A 22695-nucleotide genomic window follows, 5' to 3' on the forward strand; every position below is an offset into this window, starting at 1 on the left:
CTCTCTGGGATAATTTTTTTAATTTTTTTTTTTTTTTGAGAAAGAGAGAGAGAGAGAGCGCACAAGCAGGGGAGGGGCAGAGAGAGAGAGGGAGACACAGAATCAGAAGCAGGCTCCAGGCTCCTAGCTGTCAGCACAGAGCCTGCTACGGGGCTTGAACTCAAAAACTGTGAGATCATGACCTGAGCCAAAGTCGGGTGCTTAACTGACTGAGCCACCCAAATGCCCCTGGGATAGTTGAATATATGACCTCTTAGAGTTCCCAAACCTTTCATTTGGTTCTTTATATCTTAACTAAAGTCACCATCTGCTTTGGAAATGTAAGCCAGGAATTGGCAACTAATGGTAGATGTGCCCACTGAAGTATATTTTTTATCCCCTTTGTCTGATCATTCTGCTTCCTTTTCCCTTTATCTCTTATTCCCTTCTTTCTGCTTGTGATTTTATTTTGTTCTCTCTCCCAACTCCATCTTTTGTCATATATATTTAGGCTCCTTGGTGGCAGGCAGGGCCAAATGCTGTTGATTTAAGCACTGATCTTAGATGCATAGGTGTATATTAGATAACTTCTTGAGAGTTCTTCTACTTCTGAGATCCTCTGGGGCTGCAGTTATTTACCACACCTTGATCATCAAACACTTATGCTTATATTTTTATTAGATTCTCTGGACTCAATTTCATTAACATAGCTAACATTTATGGCATATTTAACAGATATCAGATCCTATGCTAAGTGGATTATCTCCTTTAATTCTCACAGCAACTCAGTGAGGTAGGTGTATTCCCACTTTGCAAATGAAGGAAAAGGCATAGAGAAGCTAAATAACTTGCCCAATATGTCACAGCTAATAAGTGACAAAGCTGGGATGTGAATCCATATCTATAGGTCTCCACACAACCACTGTGGTGGAAAATGTGATGCTGATATATAGTAGGAAGAAGACTGAGCAATTTTTTAGTTCATTACATGGTAACTGCTACCAGGGCTGGGTATAATTATGAAGTCAGCCTCCTGGACATAAGGGTTAAAACTTTATCCTTCTCATGAAAAGACTGGACATTACTTAGCCCTATGCTACCTACTCTACCCGCCAGCCTTCCAAACTTGTTTCCGTGTCTTTGTACTTTTGCCCACATTGTATCCTTGTTTAGGGAATATCCTTCCAAATATTCTCTAATGTCCATCAATTCTTAAAGTCTGCTGAAATGTCAACTCTTTTAGAAAATCTTTGCTGAGATCTCTCCAACATCCTTTCTCCAACCTTTTGTAGGCTAGAGGCCTGCCCTTTCTCTGGGTCCCAATAGCATCCCTAAACATAATTATTATATTATGTTGTGATTGCTGGTTTTTCTTTCCCCCTGTATTGTAAGCAACTCGAAGGCAGGCATGGATGGGTACTCCAAACATTGTATGGATTGAATCAAATGGAATTCCTGAGCTATATTTACATTTGGGGCACTATTTTAAATTCTGTAATGAAAGGCATCTCAAGTGTTAACTGAGTTGGAGCAGACTAAAAAACCAAACTGGTAGAAGAGTCATCTATCCCACTTGAATCCAAATTAACAGATCATTATAGATTCAATTAATCTATGAAAGAAAAAGACAAAGCAGTGTATACAACCAATTGAAGTTAGGAAGTTGTTGCTAAACTTCCAGGAATAAGGTGATAAACTGAACTCTTAGGTTTACAGATCATTTCCTGGAGAGCAGTGAGGTGTTAAATTGAATGACATTAGGGTACTTGTTCTTGTTGAGTCATCCACGCCTCAGGTAGAATCTTCCTTTTGGTGGGCACAGCATGAAGACATGACTAAGCAATAAATTATTCATGCATAAAGAAGAAAATACTTGGCTTAAAACAATTTTTTAAACCAAAACTCTTCTCCTAAAAAACTTTTTTTTTGTTTTGTTTTCCTTCTCAAATATTAAAACCCTTGAAAGCAACGACCTGGGGTGAATAGTTCATGGAAATGGTGTATGGAATTAGGGGTAGGGTGGAGGGATGAGTGAAACTGTATGTTCAGCTTTTGGAATCAATCACAATCATTACTAGCAGCCACTATGTGTCGAACATAATGTTAGAAGCTGGGAAATAAGCATCATGTTAAAGGAGTTTGCATTCAAATAGTGACTACATTCCACAATAGGGGGATGAATACAGTGTTATTACAGGAGGTTCAAGTAGGAAACTAATATTTGGTGTCCATGGAAGCAGGGATATTGGAACCATGTCTGAGAGACTGAGTATGATCTCAACAGGCAGAGAATGGGCCATTCTGGGCAGATGGAACAGCACACAAAAAGCTAGAAAGAAAACTTGGAAGAACTTGGTGAGATTAGGGCCATGAGTAGTTTGGTGAGGCTACAAATAGATAATGTGTGATTACAAGGAAAAGTAGCAGAAGGAGAGATGGGAGCAGCAAGACACAAGGTGAGACAAGTATACTGGAGCCATATTTTAAAAGGCTTTGAATGCTGTAGTAAGGAGCTTGGTTTTTTTCCTGAAGGCAATATGGAAACATGGAGTTTTTGGGTTTTTTTTTAAAGTTTATTTATTTATTTTGAGAGACACAGAGACAGTTTGAGTCGAGGAGTGGGGGAGAAGGAGAGAGAGAGAGAGAGAGAGAGAGAGAGAGAGAGAGAGAGAATCCCAAGCAGGCTCCTCACTGCCAGTGCAGAACCTGATGAGGGGCTCAAACCCATGAAACTGCAAGATCAGGACCTACCTGAGCTGAAACCGAGAGTCAGAGGCCTAACCGACTGAGCCGCCCCAGTGCCCCCATCATGGAGCTATTAAAGCAGTGACATAGAGGTGCCTGGGTGACTCAGCCAGTTAAGCATCTGACTTTGGCTCAAGTCATGATCTTGCCCTTTGTGGATTTGAGCCCCACATTGGGCTCTGTGCTGGCAGCTCAGAGCCTGGAGCCTGCTTCCGATTCTGTGTGTCCCTCTCTGTCTGCCCCTCCCCTGCTCACATTCTGTCTCTCTCTCTCTCTCAAAAATAAAAAAAAATTAAAAAAATAATAAATAAAGCAGTGACATAAGGCGATGTATTATAACTGTTGCATTCTTGGCACTGTCTTCTGTAGTTGTTTTAGAATATGCCTCAGTTTTCTCAAACTTTGGTGTGGACTTTCTCCTTAGTTCTCAAAGAAGATGTTGTCAAGAGAACGAAGTACAAGGAACCAGAAGAAGGACTGGGAACTTGTAATTGGGTAGGAGCCCAAAGTAGGGCTTCCTGCCTCTTTGTGCCTTTGGGGAACTTCCAAGTCTACTTCCTAGAAGCACCTGGCTTCTCTCTCTCCCTCATGGTTTCCCTCCCTAACACAACTCTTCCCCAACAGTGTTGTCTCTACCACAGCATGCTCACTCAGTCTTTTCAAATGCACAAAGCCACCTTATACAAATTAAGGAACACAGTCTCCTATTATCCAATTCAGCTAGACACAGCTTCCCTACCTGAGGCAGGCTGTTAGCCACGGTTACCAATCCCCTTTTCCTAATTTATTACCCTCCCTTCTATCACCTCATGCTTATAGCCAGAATTATTTTTCTTAGCATCCTTGAGTTATATGCATATACCCCTATATCTAAAACATTTGTGTATTATTTTTTAAACCAACCCTGAGAGGTAGGTGTATTTATTATTGTCATTATTTTACAGAGGAGAAAGTTGAAGCACAGCTAATAGGTGACTTGCTTATGGTCCTCCTCCTGTTATTAAGATACAATCAGGGGGAGCGCCTGGGTGGCTCATTCGGTTAAGCATCTGACTTCATGGGGCGCCTGGGTGGCGCAGTCGGTTAAGCGTCCGACTTCAGCCAGGTCACGATCTCGCGGTCCGGGAGTTCGAGCCCCGCGTCGGGCTCTGGGCTGATGGCTCAGAGCCTGGAGCCTGTTTCCAATTCTGTGTCTCCCTCTCTCTCTGCCCCTCCCCCATTCATGCTCTGTCTCTCTCTGTCCCAAAAATAAATAAACGTTAAAAAAAAAAAAATTAAAAAAAAAAAAAAAAGCATCTGACTTCACGTCATGATCTCACAGTTTGTGAGTTCGAGCCCCGTGCCAGGCTCTGCGCTGGCAGCTCAGAGCCTGGAGCCTGCTTCTCATTCTGTGTCTTCCTCTCCGGCTCTCTGCCCCTCCCCCGCTCAAGAGACTCTTGTCTCTTTCTCTCTCAATAATAAACATTAAATTTTTTTAAAAAAATTAAAAATTTTAACTTTAAATCACCATACTATTTCCCAAATACTCCTTGCAGCTTCTATGTACCCTTTCTCCATTCTAAGTCAAAAGTACTCTTTTCAAAACCACCCAAGCTTCTTGATTCCTATGGATTTTGTGCCTGAATTTCCTTGAAGTAAACCCTCCCTCTGCTGGCCATTCTCCAGGACAAAACAGGAGCTTTTTGACTCCATTTCCTCACTCCACTGGCTTCTCTGAAAATTCCAACCTCCTTCACCTCTCGGAGTTGATATAGGTGACAGAGAACAAAATTCTGCTCTGAGTTTTACTATATCCTTAGGGCACACATTAGAAATGGAATAAAATAAAATAAAAGCATATCTAAAACACAGTTATATTTTGATTATTAGATCTATCCCAATCTATGTAAGATTTGAAGGATAATATTTCCCCAAAGAAAATCATAGATTTTGACATATGTTAGGAAAACTGTATGTGGAAATAGTCATCTGTATATGAAAAGAGAGTGGGGAGCGCTGGAGGAAACAAAGTCAAGGGCAACAGTAGCAATTCCCTTGTCTTAAAGTATAATGTGTTTGGAAACTGGAGTTTATAATCTGAATAATCATGAGAATTCTAAATAAAAGAAAGTCCAAAGAAAGACCGGCTCTGAGCTTTTAGGAGCTTTGTTATACCTGACCCCAGCCAGAACAGACTCACCTGCGTTCATAGTGGTAAGCCAGAATTGCTGCTAATTCATTTACCCCAGGCAGGTGACCCCAGGTAAAGACAAACCACCCCTATTTCACACTTCCCTCGAGATAATGGAAAGAATCACATATACCTTCACCAAGCAGATGAACTTCTTTTTAGAGATGAGCTTCTCTCCATCTGTGAAATTGGGCTGGCAGTGGTACCATAAAGGCTCCGGGGTGCTTCTTACTCCTTTAAACAAAGGATGAAAATGATAGGTATGCTCAGCACTGCATCCTTCCGGCCTCTTGGCTTCAGGCATCATAAAAGGCAAAAGAAAAAAAGGTACTAGAAAGAGGGTGTTAAAGAAGATTCAAATTGCACTTTTAAGGGAAAACTTTAATCTTGCCCCAGGGAGGTAGTTTAGCATATGTAATTGAACGATTTTTAACATCTAGAGTTTCTTAAATGGATTCTTTTTACCAAGAAATAACCTCATGCATAAACTGTAACACATGGGCATACTTAATATATGTTATTGACATCATATGTTTACTAATGGTTCCTATGGGTACTGTCCCAGAGAAAATTCTATTAGAAGGTAATCTTTAAACAATTCCTGCAAACTTTGTTTTAAATAATTACCTATAAGAGAAAAGAAAATAGACTTTTTTGGGTTTTTTTTTTTGTTTTTTGTTTTTTTTTGCTTATTTTACTTATTTTACACCACTGCTTGGTCATTCTTTTCCAGTGCTAATATACTTCTTTGTAGCCTCTATTTTCCTTTCTTCTACCTGTCAACCTTGGAAAACTTAGTATTCCTTTAAGGAATAATCATGCTTCAATTTCTGGTGCTGTGGACTTCTTCCCATCTCATTTGCTGCCTTTCCGCCCTGGATACAGTTAGATTTGAATAGAGGACTTCATTGGGTGGATAGCCATCAGCTCTTCAAAGTTTACACCTAAGAAGATGACCTTTTTATTCACTTGCTCATTTTAATAACAAGATACCATCTCACTCTGGGAAGTTAAAAAAAAAAAAAAACACTGGTAATTATGTAGATTGTTTTCCATGCCAAAGAACTGTTTGAGATCTTTGACTGCAGTGTAATTTTTTATTTATTTGATTTTTAAAATCATTATTGTTCTCTATTAGTGATGAGGCAGAAAGCTATACATCTCCCCCTTGTGGTTTCTGTTAGTGTATGCCTTTCCTTGTCCAATCTCTTCCAGTTCCAATCATTCCCAATAAAATACTGTTAAAATGATCTTCCCAAACCACGACTCTGATATCACTCTCCTGCTCAAATGCCCAGTGGCTCACTATCACCTGCGAGATAAAATCCAAACTTCTTGGCATGGTCCACTTGAAATTCCTATACTAAAATTATCTGCTTTTTGAAATCCTATACATTCTTCAGGGCCCAAATTCCTCATTCCCAATCCCTACCTAGAAGAAGTCTCTCCATTTTGTGCTCTTAAATCACAATCTGCCAGTAATTGTAGGTATTTATGCTCATCTTATCTCTCCCACTCTCCAGAGACTGTGAGTCTCTGGAGAACAGGAAGGGACAATGTCTTTTTCATCTTCCTGTTGTCCACACAATTCCTTGAAGGCGAAGTCCTCAACAAATGTCTATAGAATTGAATAAAATACAGTGGTTAGTAAGATTAAAAGTCAGCATTAGGCTTTAAAAACAGAGGACACATTTAAAAATGTTTCAAGAGGGACACCTGGGTGACTCAGTTGGTTAAGCGTCTGGCTCTTGATTTGGCTCAGGTCATGATCCCAGAGTCATGGGATCAAGACCCCCATGGGGCTCTGTGCTGAGCATGGAGTCTGCTTAAGATTCTCTCTCTCTCTCTCTCTCTCTCTCTCTCTCTCTCTCTCTCTCTGTCCCTGTACCCTACTGTCTCTAAAAAAAATAAGCAACAAAGTGTTCCATTAAAAAAAAGAATTCTCTCTCTCCCTCTCTCCCCTGCTTATACACTCTGTCTCTAAAAAAAACTTTTAAAAAGAGAGAGAATTGTATAGACCAGCCCTGTCAAGCAGAAATATAATTACAAGCTACCAGTGTTAAAAATTTTCTGGTAGCCAGATTTAAAACACAGATGATATTAACTTTAATAATATGTTTTTATTTAGCGCAATTATTTTAACATGTAATCAATATAAAAATTACTGATGAAATATTTTACATTTTTTTCATACTGTCTTCTAAGTCTAGTTTGTAGAATGTACTTACAATAGATCTCAGATCAAATTTGCCACATGTGTAAGTGCTTTATAGCCACATGTGGCTACTACCTACTGTATTAAAAAGAAGTTGAGTCCAAGGTAGGAACTAAGTCCGAGTCCTGGGCGACTACCAGCAGCTTTGTTACCACAGATAAGACCTTTAACCACTTATTTCCTTGTTTCCTCATCTGAAAAGGGGAGACACATCTTTTTTTTTTTTTACCATTCTTATAAGGATTGTAAAGGCATAAAATTAGAAACTGAAATGATGACACTTTGAAACGTTGAAAATGTCATACAGAATGGAAGGCATTGAAATTATTCCAAGAATAGAGTGAACTTTGAAATGGTTATTAATCTCTTCTTTAAAGAACCTGGATCCCAAGAGCGCCTGGGTGACCCAGTCAGTAGAGCATCTGACTCTTGATTTCAACTCAGGTGTTGATCTTAGGGGTTGGTGGGATGGAGCCCCACATCAGGCTCTGCTCTGGCTGCGAGGCCTGCTTCTCTCCGTGCCACCCCCCCACCCCCCAATAAATAAATAAACTTAAAAAAACAAAAAAGAACCTGGATCCCAGAGTCTCATATGCTCCCTGATTTCCTCACTGACTTGACTGTGATAGGCAGGGTTAAGGAAGGAGGCTGATGCTCCCATTAAATATCTCTATTGGTGTAGCTGGGTATGATGACAGGTTGTTCAGAAGCACAAAGACAGATTTTTGGATATTCGTATTCAAGTTAATTACATCACTATGAAAAGTAAGATGCTTTCAATACGGAGGAAAAGGAAAAGGCAGGGCACCAACCACAAGCATTTTGAGCTCCATAGGCTGGACCTCGCCATTTTCTATTTGCACAGTGTGTGCAAGCCTCTGAGGTGCTTCGGCGACGCGTTTCCCATCGCTAACGGGATAAATAATGGTCATTTATTATTAACATTTCAAATGTTTGTGGGTTTTTTTTCTTTTTTTTTTTTTTTTTTTTAGCAGTTTTAGGAGATTCTCTGCAGAGCTCTAAGTGCCTCTTGGCCAACGCTTCGGTTATTGCTTATTCACCTGTCTCACTGGTATGGAAAGGTATTTAAATTACTATAATTTCAGCTTTCTGTATGGGGTAAGCCGAGGCAGCGAGAAAGAATTCCCTTTCGTGTGTATCGTGACTCGCCTTTCTGTCAGCCTAGCCTAGGTTTAGGAGGGAGCCTACATCAGAACTTTGTTTCTTCCGCGTTCCCTTCCGGGTTCCCGCCACAGGGTCCACGGGCCCGCCCCCTTTCTCCGAAGGTTTCCGAAGTCCCACTCTTGGCCGGCCGTTGTTGCCTGGGAGACCAGACCCTGCCCTCACAACAGGGGCTAAGGGGCGGAGACTTCGAGTAGATTCCCGAAAGCAAACACTCCAGGGTAGAGTACTTGGGGCGCATGCGGCAACCGTGCCTTTGCTCTCGCGAGGCTTCGTCTTTCCGGAAGCACTAGAGGACGGCCCTTGTGAACGGCGTCGGGATGTGTGGGGGCTGTGTGGAGAAGGAGTATCCCAACCGGGTGAGCGAGTGGGCGCCGAGAACTTCTCGCCCCCTTGGCCGGTGGCCAGCCCCCGAGGCTCCTCATACCCCGGGCCGGCCTTCCCTGAGAGGCCGAGCGCGGGACGACCCTGCCGCTCTGCCCATTCCGGTGACCCGGTAGCTGTATTTAGGCACTTGACGGCGGGGGCGGCCGGTGGCCGTCGGTTCTGCCCGCCGGTCCACGCCCTGGGGGCTGATCTCAGCCGTCGCCCCACTTCTCTTAAGTTCCAGGGTACAACAAAGGAAACCCCACACCACCAACAATCCAGTCGACGACAAAGGGACAGCCTCCCGCCACCGCTGATGACATTGTCAAGCTTGATTTGGTGAAATTCACTTTTCTTACTGAAGTCTAGCGCTGGAAGGGACCTCTGAGGTCATCTGTCGTTAGCACGGTTTTGCAGATGAAACTAATGCCCAGAGAGGGGAAATAAATTTCACATTCTGTTAACCTGAGAGTCAAGGCCAGAAATCAGATTTCCTGAGTATTTAAAAAAATACCTGTTCCTCTCAATCTCCGGAGGTTGCCGAAGCTTGTTTACTCTCATTTATTCAAGGCATACTTATTGAACATTTATGTGTGTAGCTAGACCAGAAAGAGATACCAAAGATGAAATAAAAGGCAGCTTCATTGCCTCCTGAGAGCTTACAGTTTAGAGTATGTGATTTAACAACAAAAAATGAGTAGTACAGTTCATAAGTGATATTCAGCTTTAGAGAAAGGGGAGAGCAATAGCGCTGTTCTCCCAAAAGAAAGGTAGACTTCATTTGGGACTTGGAGGCTAGTTGTGACTAGGGTAGAAAAGAAGGCAAGGAGGAGCCAGAGGCTTGGAGACTATAAGAACAAGGATTCTTGTGATGGTTGGGCGGCAGAAGATCTATAGCTGCTTCTGCCTCTTAATATTTTGAGTAATACGCTTTGGGGAAGGAGGTGTAACATGAACAGTCATGGTACAGCCTCCTGGGAAAAAGGTTTAGTATTATCAAAGATTTGCATACTGAAAGACCCAGCAATTCTCATTCTAGAGAAATAAATGCATGTACATATGTTCTTGGAAACTTGTGTAAGAATGTTCATAAGAGCATCACTTGCAGGAGTAGACTGGAAAAGTGGGATATAGCCATAGAATGGAACACCATGAATGAATAATGGAATGAATTAGAGCAGTGGTTCTCAACTAGGTGTGACTTTTGCCTCCCAAGGGACATTTGGCACTATCTGTAGACAGTTTTAGTTGTCACAACTGGGGGTACTACTGACTACTAGCTAGAGGCATTGTGCTGTTTCATATGCTTTTCTGTATTGCATTCTATTTCATACTTTTTTTAAAGTTTAAAAATAAATTTTTATGAATCCAGTAATGAACACTGCACTTTTCAGAGACCATGTGAAGGAGGTGTTTGTAGTGAAGAGTATTAAAGAGATTAGGTTGGGTTCTTAAGAATTGAGCCAATCAAAAGCTTTTAAAATTGTATGAGGAAATTTAGGTTTTACACTTTAGGCATTGAGCACCCATCAAAAAAAGTGAATAGGAAAATAATTCTGAAATCTGTTATTTAGGGAAATGAGTCTATGGCTGTATGTTGAGGTTATGGGATGGGGGGAATGTAAAAGGGAGAGCCCTACAGAGTTTTTGAGGAGTCATGAAAACAGTAGGGTAGGCATGAGATAATGAAAGCCTCATTTCGAAGAAAGAATTAATAGGACTCAGCCAATTTAATGGAGGGAAGACCTACAGGTGATCTTAGGTTTTCAATCTAGGCAATTGGGAAATTGGAAGTATCATTACAGAAATTGGTGGCATGTGTGAGAGAGAACCAAAATTGGGGGGCAAGTGGTCAGGTTGTTTTTATCATGTTTCATCCAAGATTGAGAATGTAACACCCGAGGAGTCAAGTGAAAATATAAGATTGCAGTATAGGTGCAAGATTCAAACAGATGAGTTAGCCAAATAAAAGTGTCAAAATAGAAATGATCTGTTTTCTTAGAAAAAGACTGGAGAATCAAGTAGAATCAAAGACTGGGCTTCAAGGAATAAATTAATTTAGAAAATGAAAATAAAGTATAAGAAAAAGAGTAAAGGAATGAGGGGATTGGAAAACCAGGAAGGTGCCTTTCATAAGCACTTTTTTCTGACTTTATTCTGTTCTAAAATAATTAAAGGGCTGTCATGAGTAAGAATTAAACTTTTTGGAATTTCAGAAGGCAGATTTAGAAATAGTGGGTGGATGTTATTGGGTTTAGGCTTTGGATCAGAATAAAGAACTTTAACAGATTTTCAAAATGGAACGGGCAACCCGGAGAGGAATTGAACTCTCTTCTGTTGTTCAGGAGAAGCTAACTTGACCATTTGAAATCTCAAAGGTCCTTCCAACTCTGGGGGTTATCGAAGTCATGAGATATTTCTGAGGGGAGTAAGAACAGAAGTCACTTTGAACTTAGCAAAAGGACAATAAGGTAGTGGTAGCAAGAATAGTCTACCCGTGGCAGAGAAAAATAATGGATTAGCATGTTGAGAAGCTCTAAGTTGGACGCTTAACCGACGGAGCCACCCAGGCACCCCTAAATATTTAATTATTTATTTGGGTTTCATAAATTTTTCTGGAGACTTGTAGATATTTTTCACAGATGAAAAATACTAGACTTAGAAGACAAATACAAATAGTGAAAGAAAAGGTTTGATAAATTAGACTTCATAAAAATCAACTGTTCTTCAAAAGACATTATTTAAAAAACACATCAGTAACAAAATATTTGTAATACTGATCTGAGAAGATTTGTATCTAAGATATATAAAGAACTCTTATGGGGCACTGGGTGGCTCAATTGAGCATCTGCCTCTTGATTTCAGCTCAAGTCATGATATCGAGCCTCGTGTTGGGCTCTGCACTCACAGCACAGAGCCTGCTTGGGATTCTCTCTCTCCCTCTCTCTCTCTGCCCCATCCCCACTTGTGCTCTCTCTCACAATAAATAAGTAAACTTTAAAAAAAAAAAAACTTTTATAACTCAATAATTCTTATAACTAAATAATAAGATAAACAAAAATGGACAAGACTTGAATAGACACTCCACAAAAGAAGGCACATGTGTAGGCACCCTGAGAAGATGCTTAACGTTGTTAGTCATGAGGGAAATCCCAAATAAAAACTACTATGAGATACCTCTACATGACTAGGATGGCTAAAATAAGAAAAGACACAGTATCTAGGTTGGTGAGGATATGGAGCAACTGGAACTCACACAATTCTGGTGGGAATGGAAAATGGGAAACTTTGGAAAACTAACTGGCAGTTCTAAAGTTTGTATGGACCATATTTTTACCATATGACTCAGCAATTCCACTCCTAGATGTTTACTCAAGAGAAGGGCATATGTCTACATAAGACTTAATGAATCTTTGTAGCTGCTTTATTCATAATAGCCCCAAACTGAAAAGGACCTGAAAGTCTATTGACAGATGAATCCATGCAATAGATTTGGCAATAAAAAGCAATAAATTACCAATGCATACAACAACGTAAATGATTAACATGGACTTTATGTTGAACAAAAGAAACTAGATGCAGAAAAGTATACTGCATGATTCTATTTATATAAAATTTTATAACAACCAAAACTAATAACTAGAGATAGAAATTGGATCAAGGGGTACCTGAGAAGGGGTTGGAGATAGACTGCAAAGCATAAAAGAACTTCCTGGGAAGATAAAACTTTTTATATCTTGATTGAGGTAGTGGTTATGTTGAAATATATGCCTATATATATTGGTATACAAGTCATTCACGTATACCCTTACAATGTGTGGATTTTATTGTATATAAATTATACTTCAGTGAAGTTTATTTTTTAAAAAAGCAAAGCGCCTGTTTTTAATAGCTGGAAATTTATACTTTGACCTCAAGGCCTTTTTTTCCACCTTTAGTAATTAAGTTGCTGTGTCTATGATTTAGTATCTCCCGACTACATAGTTAGATTGATTTCCTCACTTCTCCACCCCCTTTGCCCCAACAGAGTAAATCTCTTTCTTAGTACATAGCCTCAAGGAGCCACTCAAAAGGGAGAGGTTAACTGTGGTGCTGGGAATCCAGGAAGGCTTCACTTGTGGCATCGCTTAAAGTTGGTCTTCCTGAGAGTTCATAAGCTCCTCAAAGGTGGAAAGATATGACTCACCCTCTAATCCTTCCCTGTGCTTTGCACAGTATCGGGCACATAGCTGCATTGGAGAAATATTGATTTGACTGGTTTTTAGTCACATCAACTGTTAAAAATACCCTATTGGTCAGAATGAGGTTGAATTAGATTATTTATAAAATGACTTTCTGAACAATTACTGGTAAGCCTATAGAAAAGAACTCCCTTGAGCCAGGAGCATAAGTTGTTAACAGTTTCTTAGTGATGAAGCAAAACCCTTTCTCCCTTGAATGCCATGGTGTCAGGCTGATGAGTTGAGAGCTTATCTTCACTGCCTGAGTCACACATACCCTTAAGGATTCACATCTATAGAGCTGAGGGTTTATTCTTGTTTGCTTATTTTGTGTTATTTTTAAGGCATCAGAAAATGTTATTTCAACAATCAACTGAGCAACACATTGTATAAGATCATTTTTTATCATTAGTTCAATTTTAATTCTAGTTTTAGGATCTGCCTCATTTAAATATTGTTGGCTATTGGATTTTTCTAATTTTTCTTTTTCATATTTTATATTATTAAAGCTTCGGTGTGTTTCTAAAAATCCATATGCATTTAGTCCTCTCGGATACAGTTGCTGTCCTCAGAGACTTAACAGCTTTAACACTGCTTCAGTTTTATTTGCCATAAATAGCCCTTCTAGAGGAAAGCTAGTAATTTCAAAAATTACTTGGTACAGATTTCAAGCAAGTAAATTCTAGCCATGTTTTTTTGCCTTTAGAAATTTTTAGTCTATTAATTATTTTCACCAAGGGTTTTGAAATAGAAGAAAATTAAATTCCTATTTTTAATATTTTAGGGTAACATCTGCCTGGAGAATGGATCTTTCTTGCTGAACTTTACAGGCTGTGCAGTGTGCAATAAGCGGGATTTTATGCTGATCACAAACAAATCTTTGAAGGAGGAGGATGGAGAAGAAATAGTTACCTATGATCGTAAGTAGATTATTTTCATGCAAGTCTGATAGGAGATACCAGCTTTTAAAAGCTGATATGTTGTGCCTATTGATATATTTTATTTTATGAGGCCTATTTCAATATTGTATTGTAACATAGAGATGCTAGTTAGTCTTTTAAGAGGAAAATACAGATGATGATAGCATCATCAGATACTCTGCCTGAGTGATTTTTGCAGATAAATGAAGCCTATGACTCAGGTACCATTTTTTGTTTGTTTGTTTGTTTGTTTGTTTTTAAAGCCTTTATGCCTTCTGAAACAAGATATAGAGACTTTTTTTAACCTTAGGGTCATTCGTGTGTTTTCTTTTTCTTTTTTCTTTTTTTTTTTTTTTTTTTACTGTAGTCTAATACAGTGATGTCCTCCAACAGCCACTAAAGTGTTTAGGGCTGTTTGCTGCTGTACTAAATGACCCTGGATGTAATGGGGTTTTTTGTCTTGTTTCTTTCTCGTGGGGTTTTTTTTGGTGTTTTTTTTTTTGTCTCCCATCTCATTGTCAGTTGGTTATTTCTTTTGCTGTGCTACCTTCATATGCCACTCCTCATCCTCAATACTGGGAAACCAAATCAATCAACTATGTATAATGAACGTGAATCAATTCTGAGGTTGGCACTAAGAATTTCTATGAGTAAATTAAGTGCATATACATTTTAGAGCCATTTAATTTAGTAAAGGAAGCCCATATACATTTTAGGGTATAGTGACAAGAATTTAAACTGTTCACATCCCCATTTTGCTTCTCTCTTGGTGCTTTGGTATGTTCTGAATATGAGGAATAAATGTACAAATAATGATATTTTGAAAACAGGTTATGAAAGACACTAAGCCTTTAGAATTGAATCAGACTATCAAAAGTGTACTAAAGTAGAAAAATCTTTTTCTTTCTTTTAGAGATAACCCTTTAAACTTTATTTTGTACCAGGTAGTAGGACATAGTAGGTAAGAGCAAGGGCCCTGGAGCCAGAATGCATGGGTTTGAATTCTATTGCCAATACTTCCTAGCTCGGCAGTCTTGCTAATAATTACTTAACCACGGTGTGTCTTTGTTTCCTAATCCTTAAAAAGGTGATAACAAGTATCTACTTCTTTGGGTTTTGAGAAGATTAAATAAACAGATAAAAAGTATTTAAAACAGTTTCTGGCACACAGTAAGCACTCAAAAAATCATAGTTATTATTATTATCATGTTTCTAGTAGAGTCTTTCGTTGCCTTTAAATTCACTTTATAATGTCTAGCATTGACTTTTTTATTTATGTTTGGTTTTATTAGCAGTTTCTATAGGTTCTGAGAATGGGAATTAATATATGCTTGTTAAACCTCTGAGTTGAGGCCCTTCATTATGTAGTATTGCTATGTGACAGATTCTGGATTTCTTATCAAGGTAGATATTATAATGGGTTTCCAGCTGCTCTGTTAAATATATCACTTAAGATTCTTTTAAAGTAATACCATGCAGAGAATAGAAATTTTACTGTCTTAAGACATCTTCCAAGACTTAATTATTTAAGTCTCTCTCTGTTTTGGCAGATCTGTGTAAGAATTGTCATCACGTAGTAGCCAGGCATGAGTACACGTTCAGTATCATGGATGAATTTCAGGTAAATGTATAAATGTAGTGTGTTATTGTGGGGGAGGGGATAATGAAAGCACTTTTATAAATCTAGATAGTTTTAATAAATGAAGTATTAGCGGGTATTAAAGGAGACCATCCCTGTCTTCTACTTGTGTATGTTAAGAGAGACGCTTTAGATGTGAGTATATCTGTTCAAACCTGTCTTCGCAAGAGTCTAATCAAAATGCGTGCCTTACAAATGATATCTCAGGCCTGTCGTTTATGTTTATAAAGAACAGCAGATTGTGGCTTCTTTTGAGGTTACTATTGTGTCTGTTTTTTTGTCTGTCCAGTTATGTAATTGCACAATTGTTGGCTTTATGAGTGTTAGCCTGCCCATTGCCACCATACTTGCTGAGCATGGAAATTCTGATAAGGAGGTTATCTTTGTCTTCCCCAATAGGCATGTAGAGTTGAGCAACTCTGTAGTCTCAATTGTGGTAAGACATTTTAATATTATTCATCGTGAAATGATAGGATGGATGTATCAAGGTTGGAAGAAAGAACCTGGACCACTATAAAGGTAGAGAATAAGTATTTATAATAAATATGATGCCTTGTACAGTTGTGAGAGCACACAAAGAATTGTACAGAAGGTTTCTGAATGCCTGAGCTGCTAAAGATTCACAGATCTGAGGGTCAGGAAGAAAAGCTAGACAGTGGGGAAAAACCAAGGGTAAACGGGAAATCATGAAGACACACAAACCTGTGTCTGTCCCTTACTGCCTCCTTTTTCAAGCCTTCAGGTTGAGTTACTTATTTAAAGTGAACTACATATTCATCTATCAGATATAAATATCAGGTTAGACCTTTTAACAGGCAAGGGAATTTTTTTTTTTAACATTTATTTATTTTTGAGACAGAGAGAGACACAGCATGAACGGGGGAGGGGCAGGGAGAGAGGGAAACACAGAATCGGAAGCAGGCTCCAGGCTCTGAGCCATCAGCCCAGAGCCCGACGCGGGGCTCGAACTCGCGGACCGCGAGATCGTGACCTGAGCTGAAGTCGGACGCTTAACCGACTGAGCCACCCAGGTGCCCCAGGCAAGGGAATTTTAAGTGCTTCAAATTTGGGTAGTATTTTAATTAGAAAAAAATAATAATTTTCCATAATAGAATCTTACAGTATAACCACTCTCATTCTTTTTTTTTTTTAATTCACTTATTCACCTGTCAGAATCTGGTCTCATATGTTTGCTTAATCTGTACAACATCTTGACCACATCTCCTCAGCATCCAAAAATTATGCCTCAAAAAATATTTTTATGGTATATGTAACTTAGGGCAAAATCAAGATCTCAATGAATGCATAGTGGCCAAATAGGGGAAGGAGCATATCTTGGGTTTAAAGGAGAAGCTCTGTCTTTCATGAGAAGAAAAGAGGGCTCCTGGAGTCCCTGTGAGCTTTTTAGAGCCCTAAATGAATATGAAGATTGCCCTGACTGAGATATTATCTATCATAGCTAGACTTTGCTCTACCTGATTTTCCTTTATGACTGAACACAGCCATTTTCAAAGCTGCCCCAGAAATTACTCTGGGGTAGGAAGAAGAAGATAGAGGAAGATGGCTTGTATTCACAATGCCTGGACAGTGTGAAATTCTCTTGGAAAAAAAACTCAAACTAAGCTACCTCATCTTCTCTCAACATCTGCTTCCTTCCACCTGTATTCTGTGTCCTACAGATTAGTTTTCTGAAAACAATGCTTGAGACCACCTCTTTGGCCTTTCTATAGTTCATTTTAGCTACAGTGTAATATATAAGCTCCTTGTTTCAAGGTTCTCATGGGGCTGGCCCATGCTCCCTTCCCTTATTTCCCCTAGTCTCTGGCTTACCACACACATCATTGCCCTAATTCACACTCTTCCTTCTGTCCCATTAGAGAGGAAGATTCTTATTTACTCCTCTCTAAGGGCTACCCTTTCCACATGTCTTCACCAGTCTGCTCTTTGTCTAGCATCATCTTTGCCTTCCTGGGATTTAAACCATTTCTTACACTAAATGTACTTGATTCTTCACTTATTAAAAATAAATTTAAAATGTTTTCATTTCCCATACCTACATCTTTGACCTACTAGAATAGGTCTTTAACCTGTTTTCCTTATTTCCCTGTGTTCCTCGTAACCACCTACAAATGGGTTTTTATGTTCACTTCACTAAAACCGTTCTCTCAGAGGTCTCTTATCATGTAGCCAAATCACGTGACCTTACGTCAGTCCTTAGCTCTTTTGACATCTCTTGTGGGTCTGGTTTTGTCAACCATTGTTGTTTTTGAAGGATTTCTTCCCTTCAGGTTCATGGTGCCAGATTTTTTTTCTTTCTTTTTAAATTTTTTAAAAAAGATTTAAAAAGAAAGAAAAATGTGAAAAATTTTGAATCCTCTTGCTTTTCCCCTGGTTTCCTTTCCTATTGTTCCCTGATTTCCCCCTGAATTTTGGTCTCTTATCTGGAACCTTCTCTTTACTTTCTCAAATAGTGAGCACACACACACTCAGGCTCACTTGAAACCCATCAGCTGTCTCCCAAATGTCCTTCTGTAACCCTAACACCCTGCCTACCCTCCTGTCTTCCTTTGTTTCTCTTGCCTTTTGGCCCTGCTGCCATACCTCATGTCAAGGACCATACCCGCTCAAACCTAAGTTACTGCAGCAGCCCCCAAACTGTAGTTCTACACACTGCCCTCAAGTTAATCTTGCTTACACATACCGTCTTGTCACTCCTGCTGCTCCGTATGGGATATGCTTGCTCTTTCCCTATCACTGTCCTTATTCATGCTTTTTCCTTGATTTGACTAGTCCGTTTCTCTACCTTCACATCAACTAAATCTTACCTCTTTCAAGCAGAACTTAAATTCTCTCTCCTCCTTGTTCACGATAGTCCAGCCCATACTGCTTTCTCCCTTTCCTTGTACGGGGACTGACTCATGTGAATAGCCACTTGGGAACTTCCTTCTTAGCCTGCCTGGCACAAGTACTCTTTGTTCTCTGCTTCAGTAACCTACTTCCTTGTCCCCACCCTACGCCAGCCCCCATTTTACCCAAGCAATAGTTCAGGTTCAAGGTGGGATTCCCACCATTGGTAATGTTTTGTTTGTTTTGCTTTGTTTTAAATGTCTTATGGGCAAAAGTAGGTAGGATAGTGTTTTAACCTCCACTACCCAGCTTCAGTTTGCTTTGTTTGTATCTCACCATTCCCACATCCCTACAGGATTATTTTGAATCAAATCCCAAATATATCACTACTTCTTAAATATTTCAGTACATATCTCTAAAAGATAAGGGTTCTGTTTTTAAAATAACCATAATATCATTGTTAAAGTGATTTCTGATGGCACAAGTAGTAGGGGAAAGTAGAGACAGACGTACAGAGTTTAAAACAGAAACTACATTGTAAATGATTACAGGTATCCTTTGTTTTTTCACATCACCCTAAAAACCACTAAAAGGACTGTGTGTTTGCCTCAGGAAACAAAAGGGCACCTGTGAGATTGCCTTCTGTTCCTCTTTGGACCAGGGAATGGGAGGACTTGGGGTCAGAAATAGCAGGTAGTAATAGAAAAAAAGCCATGGGACCCTCAGAATAAAACAAAGGATCTGATTTTACCCAAAGGTAATTCCCCACAATCCACCCTTTCTTCCGAATCTCTACCTCTATGCTTTGCCCAGGTGGAGCCTTTGAGGGTCTCCATGAATGACTGGGAGGAATTCTTACTCTCCCAACTTGGCCAGTTTTGATAAAAGATGTCCTGACCCTGGCAGCACAGGGGGATGTGTTCCTGGCATTCCAAGCTAGAATTCTAGACGTATTTTCCCACCGAAGCACTGCTCTGTATGGTTAGATTCTGTAGTCTTGTGCAATACGAATTTAAAAGACTCCTTGGAATTTCCTGGGAACCTAACTGCTATGTACAACATTTACTTCTATGGCAAACTGCTTTTGAATTCCAAATAATTGACCTATGGTGAAATTTGGATTCCAGACTACCTATAAATTAAAGACTATAGGTGTAATCAGTGTTACTTATTTAATAATCTTTCCAGATTATACCACGTGCTAGGTTTTTTCTTGTTCCCAAGTTAGATTGTAAATTTTGCGAGGTCAGACCTTGTCCTTGTTTTCTCTCATGTCTGCCAGTGCACCTAACACATTGCAAAACATTTAAGCACTAAATAAAAACTTGTCAATGGATACGTTGGTTGAAAATTCAGATGTTTGTCTAGCTTTGCCCGTTTTCCCATTTTGACTTTATTATTGTTTTCTTCTTCGTTTCCAGTGATAGGTTGACATCCTACTACTAGTAATGTCTGGCAGGTGAAAGCAGAAGTATTTGAAAGCAGTAAAAGACCTTGTAGAGGGTGGATTTTTATTTCATTTTTTAATTTATGAGACCTGTATTTGTTCTCTAAGCTCTGGCCTCTGTCCCTATTGTGTGTGTGGAGTAGACCTCAAAATTAAGTGTGGTCTTTAAGAAACAATCTTTCCATTGCCACAACTAAGCTCCCTGCTGAACTCACTCATAGGAAATGGAAATCCAGTTGTCTAGGTCTGAGTGTCTGAACCACCGTCATTGTTTATCTCTGTGACCCTCTAGTGACTGTCTAGACCCATGAAACACAAACTGCCTTGACTGATCAATTCCCAGACAGCTTAACAATCTCAGTTGGAAGTGTGGAAATACTAATAGATTTAGCATTAATATTTGTTTTCTTAAAGAAGATAAAGAGGTTTTAAAGCAAAGGTTTGAAAAGAAATATGTTTATATAATTTATTCTAGAAAGAGATAACTGTAAAAACAGGACTTTGCCCTAAGAGTTTTGCCTAAAACAAAATCCCTTCTGTCACCAGGCTGGATATTTTTAAAAATTTTAATCCAAGTATAAGTTAACATACAGTGTTACATTAGTTTTAGGTGTACAATATAGTGATTCAACACTTCTACACATCACCCACTCTTCATCACAACAAGTGCCCTCCTTAATCCCCATCACCTATTTCACCATCCCCACCACCTCCCCTCTGGTAACCATCAGTTTATTCTGTGTAGTTAAGAGTCTGTTTCTTGATTTCTCTCTGTTTTTTCCTTTGCTTATTTGCTTTGTTTCTTAAATTCCACATGTGAGTGAAATTAACTATATGGTATTTGTCTTTCTGTGACTGACTTATTTCACTTGGCATTATACTCTCTGGCTCCATCCATGTCATTGCAGTTGGCAAGATTTCATTCTTTTTTATCAGCCTGGACATTTGTTAAGCCCAAGAAACATAAACTTCTTAAATAGATCAAATTCCAGACAGTTAGCTATCTAAATATGAGGCATGACATACTAGTGGATATAACATAATTGTTTATTTTCTTAGAGTTGATAAAAATAGTTTTTCAGTTTGGGACCTTTCTTTCACTTTAAAAATTGTTTTTGTTGCTTAGTAGTCTTAAGTAATCTAGAAAGGAACAACTCTAAAAACAGGAATTTGTCTTTAGGGAATCAAATTGCTTCACTACTACTTTAAATAGCAGCACTTCTAACCAAGCCCAATATGTGTTTTAAATCCAAGATATAGCCATGCATTTCCAAGATGACATTCCTGTATATGTAGTAAATAGAGCATCAGCTTGTATTCAATTTATATAAACAAAAGATTTCAGGATACACAGAATAAACCTAAGACATCCCTGGTAGGGGTTGAAGAAACTGATATAATGTACAGAAGGAATATCCACTCCAATTTGTAGAGAATAGCTTTACCAGAGTAAGTTATGGAGTGTCTTTCTCCCTGTTCCTCAATGTAATTATGCACTTTATCTTGTTCTAGGAGTATACCATGCTGTGTCTGTTATGTGGCAAAGCTGAAGATACTATCAGTATTCTCCCTGATGACCCTCGACAAATGACTCTGTTATTCTGAGGATCCCTGCAGTTCTTCAGTAACTATGTTGTGTTGGTTTACAATATAGCAAGCCTGATGGTTTGTCTTACTTAGTTTATAATGGAAATTAGTTGCATATTTTTTTCTGCTTAGACTTAACTATCCTTAGAAAGAAAAAGTAATTTAGGGGATTATGCTGAGCTCCTCTGCTAAAGTTCCCAGTTCACATCAGAATGAAGCCAGAATGAAGAATCTCTGTTAGAAGTTATATGGCTGGAAGATATAACTAGAATGGGAGTATACCTAATGCCCACATCTTGGTTCCAATAAAAGGAACCAGGACTCCTTGGAAAAGTGATTGATTCTAGGACGAGGGCAGTAAATATACAAGATGAGCTTGGAGCATTTTGTGTCACAAAGAAAGTGCTCAAAAAAAACCCTCACAAAACACAATGATTGGGAGTATGTCAAAGGGGCAAAAAAGCCAACTCATGGAGCTCCCTGTGACCAAAGTTGAAACAGTTTGAGCAACAGAATAAAGTAGTATTGGATTATAATCCAAACTATAAATATCTCTGAGTCCTTACTGATATAAATGAATGATTGAATAAGTAAATACATGAATTGGAAGAGTAGACAAATTGCCCATGCAGAAGAATTTCAAATAATGTTATGTAGATGTTCCCTACTCCTTAAGTGTGAGTTATAAATAGCAACTCCCGACTGTAGAGCAGAATTGGGTAGAATTGAGCATGCAAAACGAGAAAAGTAACAGTGGGAAAACCTGACAAACACTAGCTCAGCCAAGTGACCAAGATTAACATCCTCGGTGATCATCCTGTTGATAACAACATGTACCCTTGATATGATATGATGGGAGGGCACTTTGCCTTTGTGGTCTTCCTCCCAAAAACCCATAACTCCAGTCTATTCATGGGAAAAACATCAGACAAATCCCACTTGAGAGCCGTTCTGCAAAATACCTGACCTTTACTCCTCAAAATTGTCAAGGCCATTAAAGACAAGTCTGGGAAACTCTCACTAAAGAGACATGACAACTAAATGTAATGAGGTATCCTGGATGGGATCCTGGGACAGAAAAAGTGCATTTGGTTAAAGCTAGCAAAACCTGAATAAAGTGTAGACTTTAATTAAGATAAGTAAATAGAATGATTTCAGCTGCTCCAAAGAGATCTTAGAATATCTCACCTTGTGTAGTTGAAAGAACACTGGCTTGGGTGTTATAAACCCTGGAATTTAGGCCTCTCTGCCATTGGTAACAGTATAACCATTAAGCAAAGTGTTACTCTGGTCTTTATTGTCCCATTTCTATTAGATTAGGCTAATAAAAATTGATATTTTACTTCCTTCACAGTATGGTTAGAAGATCCAAATGAAT

At 39.0% G+C, this 22695-nt stretch overlaps 1 protein-coding gene across 1 annotated transcript; it reads left to right on the top strand.

The window, feature by feature from the left end:
* The first annotated feature begins 8468 nt into the window (after nt 1-8468).
* Nucleotides 8469-21645, top strand: CHURC1 (churchill domain containing 1). Its single transcript, XM_047860997.1, has 4 exons — nt 8469-8650; nt 13662-13797; nt 15348-15418; nt 21243-21645. Exons 1-4 carry the CDS (start codon nt 8612-8614, stop codon nt 21333-21335), a joined length of 339 nt encoding a protein of 112 aa, XP_047716953.1. The 5' UTR covers nt 8469-8611; the 3' UTR covers nt 21336-21645.
* The last annotated feature ends 1050 nt before the right edge of the window (nt 21646-22695 follow it).

Source organism: Prionailurus viverrinus, chromosome B3 (assembly GCF_022837055.1).
Source record: "Prionailurus viverrinus isolate Anna chromosome B3, UM_Priviv_1.0, whole genome shotgun sequence".
Taxonomy (NCBI): domain Eukaryota; kingdom Metazoa; phylum Chordata; class Mammalia; order Carnivora; family Felidae; genus Prionailurus; species Prionailurus viverrinus.